The 18,478-nt window shown below is 39.9% G+C and overlaps 2 protein-coding genes across 2 annotated transcripts; one reads left to right on the top strand and one right to left on the bottom strand.

Moving 5' to 3' along the window:
- Positions 1-7,696: 7,696 nt before the first annotated feature.
- Positions 7,697-8,692, top strand: LOC106145506 (olfactory receptor 52L1-like). Its single transcript, XM_013366207.3, has one exon. It carries the CDS (start codon positions 7,697-7,699, stop codon positions 8,690-8,692), a length of 996 nt encoding a protein of 331 aa, XP_013221661.2.
- A 7,614-nt stretch (positions 8,693-16,306) lies between these two features.
- On the bottom strand, positions 16,307-17,585 carry LOC101958264 (olfactory receptor 56A4). Its single transcript, XM_005341088.3, has one exon. The coding sequence runs from the start codon at positions 17,332-17,334 to the stop codon at positions 16,393-16,395; it is 942 nt and encodes a 313-aa protein (XP_005341145.2). The 5' UTR covers positions 17,335-17,585; the 3' UTR covers positions 16,307-16,392.
- Between the last annotated feature and the right edge of the window lie 893 nt (positions 17,586-18,478).

Genomic DNA, 18,478 nt, shown 5'->3' with positions numbered 1-18,478 from the left:
AGGAACTGACTGGTGAAGTAGTTCTCAAGTTCTTCTGTGTTCTCCTCAGAACCAGGGAGAACATCATTGCTTATAGTTGGATCTGGAGGGTACGTTGTTATGGGCACGTAGGGTGTAAGATGCAAAATATTTCCCAAAGTTTGAAGCTCTTATTTTTTTCTCAATATATAGTGTGGGCATCACTTCAGAATTTTCTTTTCATCTAGACTATTGGTTCTCAAAGGAGAGTATGCATCAGAATTACCAAAGAACTTGTTAAAAACACAGATTTCTGGGCACACTCCATTTCTGTAGATGTAGGATGATATGGCTTTCTAACTAATTCCTAGGTAAAGCTGATACTGCTTTTCAGGAATAGGACTTCAGGAATAATCTAACTTCTCATTTAGGTTAACCTTAATCCAAGCCTGCTGTCTCAGTACATAGAACCTCAGCCACAGCTCTGCTCAGCTTCAGATATCAAATTAGCTGCCTCCACATGACCTTCTGTTCTTACAGTACGATTCTGACTTTCTGATTTGAAAGCTGTCTTCCTCCCATGGATTCTTTGAGAATACTATAAATTCCTTTTTCATGGTTTTGTCTCTCTGACAAGTTTCATAACTTAGCCATCTCTCTTAGAAAGATCAAAACTCATTAAGGTCAAGGACAAGGCATCCTTCCTTTTCCCTTCTGACAGTTGGCACAAATTCAGGTGCTTGCATTATGCCTCTAATAATCAAAGAAGGAAACCTTCTGTGCTGTCATCCTCCTCCCTATCAGTGATAGAGCATGAGCTAAGCTGACCTACATCCTCACATGCTCATGTTTCTCTAATGTCAGTGTTCTCTACCGAGTACAATAACATTCTCTGAAATAAATAATGAAGAAAGTCAAAGAACAAACTCAAAGTGTCACTCATGCATTGTTTGGAAAACATCCAATGTACTGTTCCCAAAAAATACTTAACAGAGAAAGTCTTCTCTACCCAGCACTTTTGACCATCCAATACTTTTCAGGTAAGGTGTGGCTCCTTGGTTTCTTGCTGAATCCTATGCTTATGGCTTTGACCTCTGGATCCATTTATGAAAATGTTATCTGGATAATGCCATTCTCCTGTGACCAGAAAGACAAAGCATTGGTCTTTGGGCTCCCTTGAGCTCTTGTGTCCCTATAGATACACAGACATTTCCAAGATGAAAAGGGATATTTCTGCATTTATATTCAAGTGGAGTAAGAAAAGTAATCAACTTATAGTCTCCCTGGAGGTGACTGAGAGTTACATAAACTGTTTACAATAGGAAGACATATCACCCAGGAACATGAAGGATATATCTAAGAGAACTTTAAGATGAAAAATTATAGTAAACTTACAAAACATACCTTATCTAACAAGTAAAAGCTGCATTCTTTAAAAAAAATTTAAATGGTTAATACGTGATCATTTCCTTTATGATTAATTTTTACTAACTTCTATAAATATCTTACAGATGGATAAATATATCACTTTAGGAAAATAATTTTACACAATCTTGAACATTTCTTTAACTTACATATATTGAATTAGACTATAATATGTCAATGAGATAAGTTGTTATTTCTAAGGTTATCAACAAATGAATAATAAAACACTGAATAAAAAACTGGTTAATCCCATGCTGGTGAGACTGAAAAATAGTGCAATTACTATGGAAAGCTGTATGGAGATTCCTTTGAAAACTTTGATTGCAACCACCATTCGACCCAGTTGTCTGACTCCTAGGTTTATACCCAAAGAACTTAAAAATAGTATACCATAGTGACACAGCCACATCAATCATTGTAGCAGTTCCATTCACAGTAGCCAAACTATGGAACCAACTTAGGTGTCCTTTAACAGATGAATGGATAAAGAAACTGTGGTATACATACACAATAGACTATTACTCAGCCTTAAAAAAGAAAAATTATGTTATTTGCAGGTAAATGGATGGAACTGGAGAATACCACATTAAGCGAAATAAGCCAATCCCAAAGTCTCAAAGGCTGAATATTTTCTGTGATATGTGAATGTTGAATCACCATAAAGGGAGGGAGGGCTAGAGAAGAATAGAGGTACTTTGAATTAAACAGAATGGAGGGGAGGGGGTATGGGGGTGAAAAGGATAGTAGAATTAATTGAACATTATTACCCTATGAGAGTATATGATTACACGACCAGTGATATTCTACATAATGTACAACCAGAAGAAAGAGAAGTTATACTCCATTTATGTATGATGTGTCAAAAAGCATTCTACTGTCATGTATAACTAAGTAGAAAAAATAAAAACAGTTTTTTTTTATTGTTGGTAGTTCAAAACATTACACAGTTCTTAATATATCATATTTCACAGTTTGATTCAATTGAGTTATGAACTCCCATTTTTACCCCGTATACAGATTGCTGTATCATATCAGTTACACATCCATTGATTTACATATTGCCATTCTAGTGTCTGATGTATTCAGCTGTCTATCCTATTCTCTACTATCCCCCCTCCCCTCCCCTCCCCTCCCCTCTTCTCTCTCTACCCTCTCTGCTGTAAATCATTTCTTCCACTTGTATTATCCTTCTCTTAGGTAAGAGAAAAACAATTTTTAAATAGTAATTCAGTTGTGAGTTTTGAGCAGTCAACACTCTGTTTCAGTGTACGTGTTCTCCTAAGTCCTGGAGAACAGGTACACTGAAACAGAGTATCCATTAAAGAATTTACTGGGGTCCTGGATTGTTCTGTAACAATGAGAAGTCTGAACTCCAGAGCAGTTTGGAATTTCCCGGGTCACCGAAAGGAGGTTTCCTAGCCCAGCCCTAAGGATGTGCAGGATGATGCAGCAGTCATAATTAACAGTGGACAGAGGTGAGGCCCTATTTAGGTGTGGGTTCAACTACCTGCTCTGCCTCTCTGCTTAACCACCCATCCCTGAGGGCAGTATCCTTAGCTTCAGGCACCTCCTGCCAATCTTCACACCAGTTTGGTATTATCCAGGCGTGTCTGGAGCCCTCTGGGACCTGCGATTGGTAATAACACCCTACCTTCCCAGTGCCCTGTCCACAGTCACCGTCTCTGCCTTGGGTAAACATCAAGAATGGACGCTCAAGGTAAAAGTGAAAGAACCAGCCATGAGACAGTCCATGGGATTTCAGGAGGGGAAAATGAGGTCAGACTTGGGGCTTATCATTTGAGGGGCAGACTGTTGAGAACTTTTGTTGTTCTCAGAGCCCTTGTGATGGGGTCATTTCTTGGCCTGGTTAGTGTGGTCCTGAGTCTCCCAGTGCCTCTGGTGTAGCATCTCTTAGTTTTATTTCCTCCTGAGACAGAATAGTTGTTTTCCCCAGGTCTGACCTGGGCAATAACAGGGAGAGTCAAGAACAAAAAGAGAGATCAGAGGAGGACACATTGCTGAAAGCCAACCTGTGGGTTGACAGATGCCTATAGATGTCATCAAACCTTTGGGGTCAGCCTGAGGCAGTCACAGGGCATTCAGCATGGTCTTGGGTCGGCATTCTCACCAGAACATATAGTGCAGGAGGACACAATCAGTGCTAGTCTTGCCAGGTCTAGAACTCATGTTTCCTAACTTTGGGAAACTTTAACTGCACTGACCTTGAGTGAGGTCTTTGGTTTTTCCTTGAGTGTCAGAGACTGCAATGAAGCCTTCTGAACAAAACACCTGATCCTCATTGTTGGTGCCCAGCTAGTGCGAGTCTAGGAATCCCTGGAGCTGAGCAGGGAAGGCTGTAGTGGAAGATTTCTAAGTCCAGGCATTTTGTCTTTTTCTCAGTTCTCACTGTGTTGCTGAGTCTCTTTCAAGGCTGACTTAAGACGAAACTGCATTTTCAAGAGACCAGGGAACAGTGCTGTCAGGCATAATGAATCAATTATCTGTGTGTCTTAGGTCTGTTCTCTGGCTCTACCTCTTTCTTATTAGGCCAGTATCATGGACACTGCTTCTGTGTCCTCCTCCAATAGCTATGTGTGCTCTTGACTCTCCCTCTTTCTCACTCTCATAGAGTCCAGGCCAGTGTTAAGAAGAGAATTAAGGAGAAGGGTCAGGTCACATCAAAGAAGAGACTTTCTGCTTAGTGACAGTAGTGATCCCTCCTGATCATAGGAATTCCCTCAGATCTGACACACATCTGGGATTCCACTCTCTCCTCTCAGGTCAGAGAGGTTCAGCAAGGCCAGTTCTGTCACAAAGCAGGGTGAAGAACACTGAGTCTTAGCCCCCTCCCTGCTCAAGAGACACTCCACTGTCTGTTACATCATCCTTATGCCTTAGGTTGAGCCTCTGACTTGTCAGGTTCCCACAATTCTCAGTTCCTTTAAGACACTCATGTTCTTATTCATTTATGCTTTCATTTAGTCATGTGGGTGTTTGTGTCACCAACATTCCTGAGTACCAACTAGATTCTAGGCCCTTCTGAAGTTTGTGCTGGGGCTGCTCCAGTAAGGAAGGCATGGTCCAGACTCCTCAAGGACTGACACTGACTGGTTTTACAGTGTGGAGTAATCAGTGCACTGACAAAGCAGTGAGGAGACTGTGATGGGAAAGTGCAGGAGCCACATCCTGCTGCCTGGCAGCACTGGAAGACAGCCTCATGGAAGAGAGGCTGCTTGCACTGGATTTACAAAAACAAGTAGGAGCTGAGCAACATCAGTGCTTTGCTTATGGATCGCTTTGCTTCCTGGTCAGAGAGTTAAGGGCATCTTCCCCTTCAGGTTCCTGGGAATAAAGTCCCTTCTGCTTTTCCTCTAAGAAGCACAGAGATAATTCTTGTTACTTTAACAGCTAAGTGTTAAGGCCAGGGTGCCCAGCACGTGTGTAGCTGCTCTTTCACTTCTCAGCTAAAAGATGGGAAATGGCCTTAATCTCGTGGCAGAAGAGGGTAGCTAAGAAAGCAATCAGCTGTCTCACTGGGTGAAATGTTAAGTACTGAATCGTGAATTTTTTATAATTATGAGATTCCCCTGGAGATCTCAATAGTAACATCACTACTTTTCTAAGCTGATTCTGGATGAAAAACAAAGACAGGGAGTTACATACCCGCCAGGCAGTTCATTTTTTTTTATTGCTGACATTTTTAGAGTTTTGTGGCAGTATTTAATCATTATTGATTTAGGAAAAGGCACACGGAATGATCTATAGGTGCTCAGTCCACAAAAACTGAGGACTTCTTGATTATATTTACATTTACATGTGTAAACCCTCAACACAGAAAAATATTATTTCAGAGTGCCATCTCTCTCTTAAAACCAACATGTAGAAACTAACGTACAGATTCAGATTTTTGTGTTGGTGCTTGAGGGGTTAAAAAGTGGTTAAGTAGAACCCTAGTTATTTGGCACTTGATATTTTACAAGGAGGGTGACAGAGAATGAGTTATTGTAGCATCATGATGAGAGACACAACAACAATCTGAAACACAGAAAGAGATTCATGTAGATAAAGAAAAAAGAAATCTGTGATCTCAATACTAAGTCATCGCTTATTGTTACTGTTAATAACTATCATTTATAGAATTACTTATGTATCACGAATTTACATGTAGTATTTTATTAATATTTATTATAAATCTGTGACTTGATCTTATTTATCCTAAGATAAAGCCTTTGAGAGTTTAAGTAGACTGCCAACAATTCATTCCTAGAATATGAAATGGACACAGCTTGCACCTGAATCCTTTAGTCCCTGATGCTTGTGTTTATCGTACCACATTGTGAATTGTCTACCATGCTAACATGTAATTACCAAGTTTAATGAACACTGATCCTTCCTGTTGAAACAAACCATTAAGATATTGAAAGGGATTTTATAGTAGTGATAAATCAGAAATTGTGAATGAAAAAAGGATGATCCTATTAAGAGTTACTAATATAATAGGCATTAACCTAATACAGTCAATGAATCTTCCTGAGGGGTGGGAGATGAGAAGTATCAATTCAGATAAAGGAGGAAAATGAAAGAATACACTAAGGGAATATACAAAATAGAGTGGTCCAGTGGTTTAGAATCCCGGGAGTTTTAGAATGTCTAAAACAAAAAATTTAACATATGGGAACCTGTTGAATGTAAGACACAAATACACAAAGACCATCTTCAAAACTTCAAGTGCTTGTCTTAAAAATATGACTATTAATACAGGGAATTCACGAAGAATTTTGACCACTGGAGTAACATGATGACATCTGCATTTTAGGAAAAACCCTTTAACTTCAGGATTAAAAGTAGATTCGGGAGAGACCCAAAGCTAAAGGAAAAATACCTAATGACGAAGTCCAGATGAAAGAAGGGAGTGTGAGCTAAAGCTGGCATTTCAGGAGTCGGGGGAAAAGGAGAAGCTATAAGAGATGCAAAATAAGTAAATAAATAAATAAGTCAATAGGAATTGGTGAAGGGGCAAAAGAGATGAAGGAAAAAATGAGTAAGGAGAGTTTCCAAATTTCTGGATGAACTTGGGAAAGTAGATAGTGGTATAACTCACAAAAATATTGACAAGACTTAGGGAAAATTTGGGAAGGATAGGAAATTTTGTCCAGTCTTGGATATGTTTACTGAATAGTCTGTAGTAAAGCAAACACAAAAATATCATTTGTTTCAGAAAGATATTTGACTTAAAATCATAAGTTTGGAAGAATTGGAAGTATTTAAATGTTAAAAGCATGTGAATGGGTGAACTCAATTCAGAGATAATGTATAATATTATGAAAGAAAGAGGGGATCGAACCCTGGAATCAATCTCTAATGAGGTGGAAAAGATGGTGGATCTGGGGTCAGAGGAGGAACAACTTAAGAGTACAATGTTGTGAAAACTGAAGGAGACTAGTTTCAAAAGTAAAAGATGGAGTTATTAACATCCAGAGAATTAATGAGGAGAGTTCTTTCAAATGCACAATTCTGAAATACAAGGCACTAGAGCAGATTATGTTTAGTGAAGCTAGCCAATCCCTAAAAAACAAATACCAAATGTCTTCTTTGATATAATGAAAGCAACTAAGAACAGAGCAGGGAGGAAGAGCAGGAAGAAAAGATTAACAATAAACAGAGACATGAGATGGGAGGGAAAGGAAGAGAAAAGGGAAATTGCATGGAAATGAAGGGAGACCCTCATTGCTATACAAAATTACATATAAGAGGTTGTGAGGGGAATGGGAAAATAAACAATGAAAGTAATAAATTACAGTAGATGAGGTGGAGAGAGAAGAAGGGAAGGGAAGGGAGGGGGGATAGTAGAGGATAGGAAAGGTAGCAGAATACAACAGTTACTAATAGGGCATCATGTAAAATTGTGGAAGTGTAACCGATGTGATTCTGCAATCTGCATTTAGGGTAAAAATTTGGAGTTCATAACCCACTTGAATCTAATGTTTGAAATATGATATTTCAAGAGCTGTGTTATGTTGTGAACAAACAATAAAAAAAATAAATCCTCAAAAAAAAATAACTGAATGGTAAAGTGTAAGCATCTCTCCCAAAGGCAGCATGTGTTTATTCTTATCTCTGAGTAAAACTAGATTTATCCTAATTCAGACATGTGCAAGTCTCACCAATAAGAAGCATATCTCCAGGAAAGGAGATATTTTTCCTTGTCTCTAACTGTATTCCGTTGTGTTGCAGCTCAAGGTGCTTCATTCTTCTGGTGCAGAGGGCAGCCAGAGCTGGACTATGTGGTAACATTTCAGGAGTGAAAAAAATCATGACGTTGGTTTCTTTTCCCTTTTCCCTCTCTAAGCCCTTTATGATGGCCCTTAGCAATTCTAGCTGGAGGCTACCTCAGCCTTCCTTTTTCCTGGTAGGTATTCCAGGTCTAGAGGAGACTCAGCACTGGATAGCTTTCCCCTTGGGTGTCCTTTACTTCCTTGCTCTAGTGGGCAACGTTACCATTATCTTCATCATCTGGGCTGAGCAATCCTTGCACCAACCCATGTACCTCTTCTTGGCCATGCTAGCTGCCATTGACCTTGTCCTGGCCTCCTCCACTGCACCCAAAGCCCTTGCTGTGCTCCTGGTCCATGCTCATGAGATTGGGTATGTTGTCTGCCTGACCCAGATGTTCTTCATTCATGCTTTCTCCTCCATGGAGTCAGGTGTCCTGGTGGCCATGGCTCTGGATCGCTATGTGGCCATTTGCCATCCTCTGCACCATTCCACCATCCTGCATCAAGGGACCATAGGGCGCATTGGGATGGCAGTGCTGGTGCGTGGATTGATCCTCCTCATCCCCTTCCCCATCCTCCTTCAGAGCCTTATCTTCTGCCAGACCACAGTCATAGGCCATGCCTATTGTGAACACATGGCTGTGGTAAAACTTGCCTGTTCAGAAACCACAGTGAACAGAGCCTATGGGCTGGCAGTGGCACTTCTGGTGATTGGGCTAGATATCCTGGCCATTGGTGTCTCCTATGCCCTCATCCTCCAGGCAGTGCTGAAGGTACCAGGGAGTGAGGCTCGATTCAAGGCCTTTAGCACATGTGGGGCTCATGTTTGTGTCATCTTGGTCTTCTATGTCCCTGGAATATTCTCCTTCCTCACTCACCGCTTTGGCCACCATGTACCCCATCATGTCCATGTTCTTCTGGCCACCCTGTACCTCCTTGTGCCACCTGCCCTCAATCCTCTCGTCTATGGGGTGAAGACTCAGCAGATCCGCCAGCGAGTGCTCAGGGTGTTCTATGTTAAAGGATTGGTCTGAATCCATTCTAGTTAGTTTCTTCAGAGGTTCCTGCCACAGGCACAGCCAAGAACTCATGGTTGTATGGATTATATGGATAGAGGCCATTCTACAATGAAGAGTCCTGCTAGTCCTACTAGCTCCATGCCAAGAACAGCCCACAGGCATTTGGCTCCACGTTCTGTTGGGATATATCTGGATAGCTGGATCATGAAGAGGCCCCGCTCCTTGACACACACTCATGTTAATTTTTTTCTCCTGGTGCCCACAGTTGTCTACTCCTTTTTTCAGAGTGATTTCAGAATAAGATAAATGACAGCTCTGATTATGACATCTTTCCTGCAACCCTGTCTGGAATGGAAATGAAAAGTCCGAAGTTTTGCTCAGTTTTAGAGCATCTTCAAACCCTCTAAGAGTGACAGTGAGCTCCAAATCACTGGACTCCTGGGTAGCAGCAAGGTCTCTTCAAAGCAGCTGAGAAGACCACTTTTTAAGAAAACACCTTTATACCTTTATCCTAAAACTGATGTCATTTTACTTAAAAGAATCATAATTGATACAAGTAGCTTTGGGCAAGGGAACTGAGACCCAGCTGATAATGTTACATGCGAGTTGGAAAGCCACTGGATGTTACTTTTTGTGTATTTAGTCATCAAATATACCAATAAATTTTAAAATAATAAAAGAGTACAGAATATATTATCATGCCAACATAGAATTTGAAAACCAATAACATGATGGCAATAAAAAGCCCTAAATACTTGGGGGATAAAGCACATCTCAGTAACCATATATCAAATAAGAAATCACAGGGAAAGTTAGAACATATGGCTATGCAGGGTGGTGGTTTCAGTGTGTTGTTTTCATATATGTTCATGGGAAAACTATGTCAGGTTCATTCCACTGTATTTCCTTTGCTTATTCCCCTTCCTTCCCTTCCATTCTCCATTTTCTGATCTACTACACTTCTATTCCTAACCTTACCACCTCCACCCATTATTGTGGGTTAGCTTCCAACTATCAGAGAAAACATTAGACCTTTGGATTTGGGGGACTGGATTATTTCAGTTATCTTGAAAGCTTCCAGATCCACCCACTTACTGGCAATGTCATAAAATCATTCTTCTTAATGACTGCATAATTCTCCTTTGTGAATAATGCATAGCAATGTATAACAGTTGCTCTGTAAGTTTGTTACACAATGTAGGAAATAACCTATCACTTGAAGGTATTCTGTGATAATGACATATTCTGTAAACCCTCAAGCAACAAATAAAACTTCAAAAACAAAAAATTATAATAAACCAAAAGAGGAGATAATACAGAGTTAAAAATAGTTCATCCAAAAAAAAAGAATAAAAAACAGGCATGTACTTAAAAATAACACCAGAGCTGGTAAGAGGGAAGGGCTAAATGTGGGTGAAATAAAATAGACAAAATTACATCTGTTGATGTACATGTCCTTTCATATCCTCTTAGAGTGATCATTTGCTGCTATTCTAACCCCTCAAATGCCCCCCAAAGCTTCTTCCAAAACAATATGAGTAAAATCAATTTAGATCATTCCACTCTCCCATCCTGTGGTCCCAGGGAAGTTCTATGGATAAAAAAATTATATTAGTCTTAGTTTCATTGTTTCCTTACAGTATTTCAGCTGCATTAGTATATAAAGTATTTTATCTCACTCCTGTTACATTACACATATTCTTACCTTAATCAGAAAATGTTTCCCTGAATTTTTTTAACGCTTTTGTCTTACTTTGTCTGAGTGTTACATGTACTCTGTTATTAGAGTCTTAGACACAATGAGATAATTCTCCTTGTTCTTTACTCCTTTGAACACAACTATTAAATCCCTTAGCTCTTCTATCAGCCTTCTGTTACCAGCATTTCAATCCTCTGCTCCACCTCTAATCTCAGGACATTTTGCACATTTTCTTAGAGAATCAGTAAGAGCTATAGGACAAAAACTGAGTAGTGATGAGACAAATATCTGAGTTCATTTTATCTGTCACCTCTCACTTTTCTCTTTTGGTGGTTGCTATCCCAAATGTTCGTCCCTCTCTGGGCAGAAAGATGTAAGACAAAGGAATGAACTTTCCAAGGCAGGAGTAGGATTGACTGTGAAAGGACACATAGTGAAGTTGTGAAGGATCCAACTAAACACCAATTGGAATTTTGATTTTCTGAGGGTGTTTCCTTGACCTTCCAGCAACCTGCATCACTAATTTTCCCATGTTTTCCCTAAACATAGGCCAAATGTCACTTCTTACAGATGAACACATTTACATATGATTCCATTTGCACAACTCCAGGTGTGCCGCAGGCCTGTTGGCTGGGCAAAATAACCGGGGAGGGGGGGGGTGACGAACAACTTGTGTAGATTGATACAGCAGGAGTGGAAGCCCTTTATTGTAGGACAACAGAGCTATTTATACATTTTGCACAGCTTATCTTAATTAGCTTAAACTAGATACATCAGTCAACCAATAAGGAATCTCCACACTTAATGGCTTGCTTTTGTTACTTCTCAAACCACTCCCTCTGGCATTTTGTCAGGCACCATCCAGACTTGTTTACGAACTCTAACATTCCCCTGGCAAAATACCAGGTGTTATTTTGACTTGTTTACAGACCTTAACATTTCCCCCTTTTGTTTAATTTAAGTAACGACCATAGTGGTTTTTACAGAAACACCATAAATAACCTGCTACAAACAGAAAGGGAGAATACAAAATGCCACAATACCAAGCCAATTGATGGCTCCATGCAAGAAGCCCTTGGAAAAATTATACCAGCAATGACACCGTTTGTAAAGATACCAAGTTACAATTTGTTGTAAATCATAGTTTGTTATCTCAGTCCAGATAAAGCAGTGTCTCAATAGAATAACTCACAGTCCAGGTAAATCACAGTCAAGGTCTGCAGGCAGCTAGCTTAAATCACAGTTCAGGTAAGTTCTGCAGGCAGCTAGCTTGATCCGAAGTCTTGTCCGGTTCTCAGCCAAAGTCTCCTCTGGTTTTCAGCAACACTGGAAATTCTTCCACCCTCGTTTTCACCAGCACTGGGATGAAGGCAGGAACTCCAGATGGCTAAAGAAAATCTTGTAGCATTCTACTAAGAAAACAACCTTCTGAACAATTTAGTACATTATCTCAAGGTTTTTGCATTTGAAATAAGCCTTAATAGTGCTCATTACTCATTAGCTTCCAGGTGTGGGAGAACCATTGTAGTTTAGTTATTGGCATTGAAAACCACCAAACATCAGAGACACTGGTAGCCTCTTCTGCTGGCTATAGCATCCTGGGCAGCCCCAGATGGCCCCCAGGAGAGTCCAGGGAGTGTCCTGGACTCAAACTGCTACTGGGAGCAAGAGCCTGGGAGACTGTGCCTCCAGGTCAGGTTTAGATTTGGGCTCCCAGCAGTGGAAGAGCTGGCTGCCACCGAGGCTTGCAAAGTACTTGCTGCACCATGACCCGCTCCAGCACGTGGCAGCCACCGTAGCAACAATTCACGCATCCTCCGGTAACGAAAAGTATTCAGTAATAGCCTTTTGTTGCAACTTTTTTTTTGATAATCCTTTTTTTTCTGAACTTTCTTTTTCTTTTTCTTTCTGACTAGAGTTCCTGGGCTTCCATCAACACATGCCCTAATTATTCTTGGTTCCACTGGGGTGCCTCTTTCCCTTATCAATTTACTTCTCACCCCTTCCATATTTTCATCATAAAGACAATACAATACACTGAGACAAAAAAAGACACAAACAAACTATATCAATCTTCTCCATTTTCTCGAAATGGCCATTTTCCCTCTCGCCCTATCTGTCTAGGGACGAGCAGATTGCTCCTGTCCTATCTATGGACAGGCAGCTTTTTTTCGTCACTTACCCCCGAGTGTCCCGGGGCTCCCCATAACGGGCCACCATCTGCCGCAGGCCAGTTGGCTGGGCAAAATAACCGGAAGGTGACGAACAACTTGTGTAGATTGATACAGCAGGAGTGGAAGCCCTTTATTGTAGGACAACAGAGCTATTTATACATTTTGCACAGCTTATCTTAATTAGCATAAACTAGATACATCAGTCAACCAATAAGGAGTCTCCAAACTTAATGGCTTGCTTTTGTTACTTCTCAAACCACTCCCTCTGGCATTTTGTCAGGCACCATCCAGACTTGTTTATGAACTCTAACATTCCCCTGGCAAAATACCAGGTGTTATTTTGACTTGTTTACAGACCTTAACACAGGTGGAGAAGCAGAGTCTTATTATGACAAATTTCCTCAATAAAGAAGTAAATTCACTCTTTTCTCAAATGTCTACATGTGAGCACTGATGTCAGACTAATCCTGATTCTGCCTCCTCTAGCTCATCTCTAGGCTATCTCCACTAGTCTTACACATCAGATTGACATCCCTGCAGCATTGCTCCCTTCCGACATCCATTCCCCCAGGTTGGACAATCTGGTTCTCAAGTAGAGCTTTGAGCTCTCCCCTGAACCTCATCATTCTTGAACCAAAGGTCTTAGTGTAACCCATATCACCCTTGTTAATAGCAAATCTCATCAGATAAAATGACAAAAACTTATAATTTATGAACCCTTATCATCTGGTGTAAAAAATTGAAGAAAAAGTCTTCACACTTAGTTCTCCCTTTAGTCTCCTTTCTCGATACACGCCTGAACTGTACTTTGCTTCTGGTTTGACCTACAAACTTCAAACACATGTGTATTTCTGATCTCAATACACAGGGGTATATGATAATGAACATACATTTCTTTGAAAACATTAGAGAAGCAAATGTACAGAGGAAAATAATAAAGTGGGTTCCTACTTATAATTTAGAAGCATATTTTAGACTCTGGTTGAGAAACTCTTCATAAATTAGGTCATCTAGCACATTGAAAAATCAGGAAAAACTGCTTAATAATAGAGGAGTTATCGTCCTTCTTAAATGAGAATACTAACTCAGATTGAGATCTGTGAGTCAAAAGTCACACATCTTATAAATGGCCAAACTCATGTGCTCAGGGGTTTAAATAAATCAGTCTCATTCCAAGATAGCAGGTGCAGTGTGCAGTGGCACACATCTGTAATTCCAGTGACTCAGGAGACTGATTCATGGCCAAGTTGGAGGCCAATCTCAGCAACTTACTGAGATTCTAACTTGTTTTTTATATATATATAAATAGCCAAAATAAGAACCCTTAGATTTTATGGTATTCAAGTTTGCATTGAACTTTGAGTTATATGCAGCTTTTTGTTAAGTGTTTTGGAGAATATATTAATGACTTGGTTCTCTGAGCCATTTTCAAAGAAAACAAGAAACAAACTGTGATGTTTTATTAACTTTTATTCAACAAATATAACAATATGTAAAGGGCTGTATTAGCAATTCTATAAATTTAAAAGATGGAATTTTAATTCTCTGTGTTTCCTTGACCAGTTTCAGAGAAGTTTACAATCTAACATCTGAGAGATGAACATATACTCACGACTCAAGATGGCCAGATCAATTCCATTGGGGTGATTAAAATAAGGCACTGTGGAGTAAGTAAAATCTAAACTGAGACTGTAGAATGGGCTCAGTTTGTCAAACAAAGACATTAGTGTTAAGTTTTCTGTGTGGAAAAGGCTACTTTGAAAATATATATACCAGCAAGTATGGAGCATAATCTAGAAAAGCACGAGTTAGGAGCTGGCAGAAGAACAAGCGAAGGGAAGAGTGCTTGAAAAGTATTGTGTTTTGATTGGGCTCTGTCTTGGGAGTTGCAAAACAGAAAATGGAGATTAAAGATATTATTTCAATGAAAGGCAACATCATAGGAATGATAAATTACTTTATAAGTCCTCCAAGAAATGTTGGGTCAACCCAGATCAGCTAAGTTGGAAAGCATTCTCAAATGACTCATAAAATACTATATATGAAGCCCTCAATTACTATCCCAAAAGGGACCTGGTTACTAATGTAAATTAATACCAGGAAATATCAACCAATCACCACCAATCAATCAGTCACAATCACTTTCAGAGCATGATTGGGATGAGAACTGTAAAGAGTTAAAAACATTTGTTCTCATTTAGCCACCCACTAATTCAAATGCCTGCATTCTATAGAAAACTACACTGACCCCAGGTCAAGATATGAAGATTGACACAACAGGGCTTCAAATAGGATAAGGAATACAATTTAAGGTATATCTAAGAAATGAAGGAAAGGATGGGAATGTAGATGGTACCTGAAATCTGACGGAGAAACCAGGTAAGACAGTATGAAATTAGACACTGATGACTGGGTGGGGAGAGAACATAATATTTTACTTAAAATAAGACACACTCCAGTCAAAATAACAATTATCAAGAATGCAAATAATAGTAAATGTTGGAGAGGATGTGGGGAAAAATTTACACTCATACATTGTTGGCGGGACTGCAAATTAGTACAACCACTCTGAAAAGCAGCACAATAGCCAAACTATGGATGCAACCTAGGTTTCCTTCAACAGATGAATGGATACAGAAAAATGTGGCATATATACACAAGGGAGTATTACTCAGTCATAATGAAGAAGAATGAAATTTTGGCATTTGGCAGCAAATGAATGGAACTGGAGGATATAATGCAAAGTGAAATAAGCCAGTTCTGAAAGTCAAAGTTCAAATGTTGTCTCTGCTATGCAGAAGCTAATCCAAAATAAGGTTAGAGGGAAAGAGAAAAGAAAAAAAAGAGAGAGAAATCTTTCATCAAAATAGAAGAAATATCACTAGAGTAGACAAAGGGGATTGAGGAGGAGGAGGAGGAAAGAAATACAGGAAAAGGGAAGAAGAATGGAATGAATTTGACTGAACTTTCATGTGTACATACATGAGTACATCACAGCGAATGCCATGAACAAGTATACCCATGAAACACAAATTTTTAAAAATACTATAAATAAATTCCAGAAAGATCATTAGAACTAGAGGGAGAGAAGAATGGAAGGGAGGAGCTGGAGGTGCTACGGAATGAATTAGAGCAAATTATATTCCATGCTTTTGTGATTATATCAAAATGTACCCTAATGTTATCTATAACTAAAATGAATCATTTAAAAACATATTTAAAAATTACCCTTGCAAATATAAATCATCCTAGAATTTAACCAAATTTATTACAAATAAGAAAAAAATCTACAAAAAATTCTTATATCAGAGAAGTGGCTTTAAGTATAAATGATAATGATTTCTATCAGGGAGAAAAGAAGCAGTGTATGACATATGCCACTCACTCTACATCAGACCAAAGTTCTGGAATCAACTTCTGTAGCTCACAAGAGACTCACTGATGGCACAAACCAGGTTCAGCCATATCAAGGAGAATAAAGAGATCTAACACATATGAGTTAAACAATTTAGGAAACTGAAGAGCATTTACAACTATTGGAATAACATTTCTTTTTTATTTAACAACCATATCACTCAAAGTTCCTGAAGTTATGGCTTGATAAGTCCCTTTCAAATGATATGGCCAGAAAAAACTTACAAGTTATTCCAAAAGGCAAAAGTTAAGCTTCTAGTCAGTATAACAGAAAACAGGCATCAATATATGAATATCCCATAGTCATCATTGAGCAAAGCAAAATACAAAATTACTCTTACATGAAACATTTAAATTTCCTATGCATTGTGAAAATTAATTCCCATTGTCAATTTCTGTTTCCAAGGTCACGTCTCACATTTGAATTCTTACAATCTTCTCAGCAGTTTCTGGATTCCCTGCTTGATTTCCTTGGTCCTTACACCATAAACAATGGGGTTCAGTGCTGGGGGAATGAGGTGGTGCAGGATGTTGAGAAGGATGGGGACATCAGGGGGAATTCTCTCCCTGGCCAGGTTAGTGATGACCAGAACCAGCAGCACTGTGCTGAAGAAGAGGATGAGAATGAAGTGGGACCCACATGTGCTCAGGGCCTTGGCCACAGCACCTTCAGCCTTGATCCTTAGCACAACTTTCAAGATAAAGGAGTAGGAGAGAACAATAAGGATGAGGTCAGAACCCAGGAGTGTCCAGCCTGCCACAAACTGGTAGAGTCGGTTGAAGATGATGTCATCACAAGATAGTTTGGACACAGACAGGTTAGTACAGATGCAGTTCTTGATGATGTTTCCTGCACAGTATCTTAGTCTAGCAGAAAGGATGGGAACTGGAAGAGAAAAGAGGACATTTCTGGCTATAACAAAGACAGCAGCCCTGACCACAAACTGGCCAGTGATGATGGAAGGGTACTGCAATGGATGGCAGATGGCCACATAGCGGTCATAGGCCATCACCATGAAAGTGCAGGACTCCATCGTCAGGAAACTGTTCATGATGAACATCTGGAGGAAGCAGGCAGAGAAGCTGATGGGTCGGAGGTCAAACCAGAAGATGGCCAGGACCTTGGGGATGACAGTGAGGCAGAGCACAATGTCCAGCAGGGAGAGGAGGCTGAGCAGGTAGTACATGGGCTCATGCAGGGAGGCCTCCAGCCAGATGGTGATGAGGAGGGTGGTGTTGGCCCCCATGGCCAGGAGGAAGAGGAGGCTGAGGGGCACGGACAGCCAGTGCTGCCAACTCTGGTAGTTAGGGAAGCAGATGAGGAGGAATTCAGAGATCAGTGCAGTGGAGTAGTTGCTGGATGATGCCATAGAAAATATCCCAACCAAACTGGAAATACAAACTATCTTACAATGAAGGACTGAATTATATGATCACAGAAAGTATGTATCCTGGATGTGGTGTACTTCGGGTTTCCACCGGAGCCCAGACCTGTCTCAATGAAATTTAAAAATAATCACCATCATCATCATCATCAACATCATCATCAACAACAACAACAACATCACATCGTTGACATTATTAACATCATCATTGTCATTAACAACAACAATTATCTGAGCATGTGCCGTGTGCTGGGCACTATGTTGAATGCTTTTACATTCATCATTTCATTTCATTCTTCTAAAAAATACTAAAGAGTAATTAGTATTTTCCTAGATATTTTACCAATAACAAAAGGGAGATTAGAGAGAACAGAGTGGTTAGATTATACAGAGCCAGTAAGTAGAAATGCCAGGACTATGAGCCACAGAGTCCAACAGTAGGATCCCTGTTTACAGCCACTAATTTACTCCACCTGCATCCAAAAGCATATTTACCTAATGGAACCCTTTGTCCCTTTCTTTTTTCATCCCTCTCTTGCTTCCTTTCTTCTGTGTTTAGAAGACAAAGCTATATGGAGAGCTTCAGGAATAATAAGGGTTTGGTTTAGCCAATTCCATGTAGACCCAAGGAATGCCCAGCCCTCTACTCCTCAGACCTGGACAGGGCCTGACTTGAGGATTTTTTAGTTTCATTCTTCAGGAAGTACTAGATATAGAGGCAGAGAAGCCCTTGACAGCTGCCAAGAGCAATAATTTCTTCCCTCCCCAAAGAGGATTTCATTTTAAAGCCATGGGATCTGCCATTCACTTACTGAATTATTTGTTGTTGTTTTTCTTTGTAAAGGCTCAAAAAGACTTTCTTTGTTTTGGTTCCTCTGGAGAGGACTATGATTATCTCACCCTAGTGACAGAGACTGGGGACACCACGAAGAAGATGAAAACTTGTGGGTGCTTCTTCAAATGGAAGGCAGGGTCTTTGAAGAGCTTTTCAAAAGCAGAACATACCTTGAATCTTAGAAGACAGGAGAAATATTTTGTTATTCTGGGAAGAAAATTGAAAGAGGTTCATAGGCTTCAGGAATGATAAGAGTTTGGGTCTAACAGTACCCTTCCACATCTGGAGGTCTGA

The sequence above is a fragment of the Ictidomys tridecemlineatus genome, chromosome 4 (genome assembly GCF_052094955.1).
Source record: "Ictidomys tridecemlineatus isolate mIctTri1 chromosome 4, mIctTri1.hap1, whole genome shotgun sequence".
NCBI classification, from domain to species: domain Eukaryota; kingdom Metazoa; phylum Chordata; class Mammalia; order Rodentia; family Sciuridae; genus Ictidomys; species Ictidomys tridecemlineatus.
The sequence above is the reverse complement of the archived record's forward strand: the minus strand, read 5'-3'. Positions and strand labels throughout refer to the sequence as shown.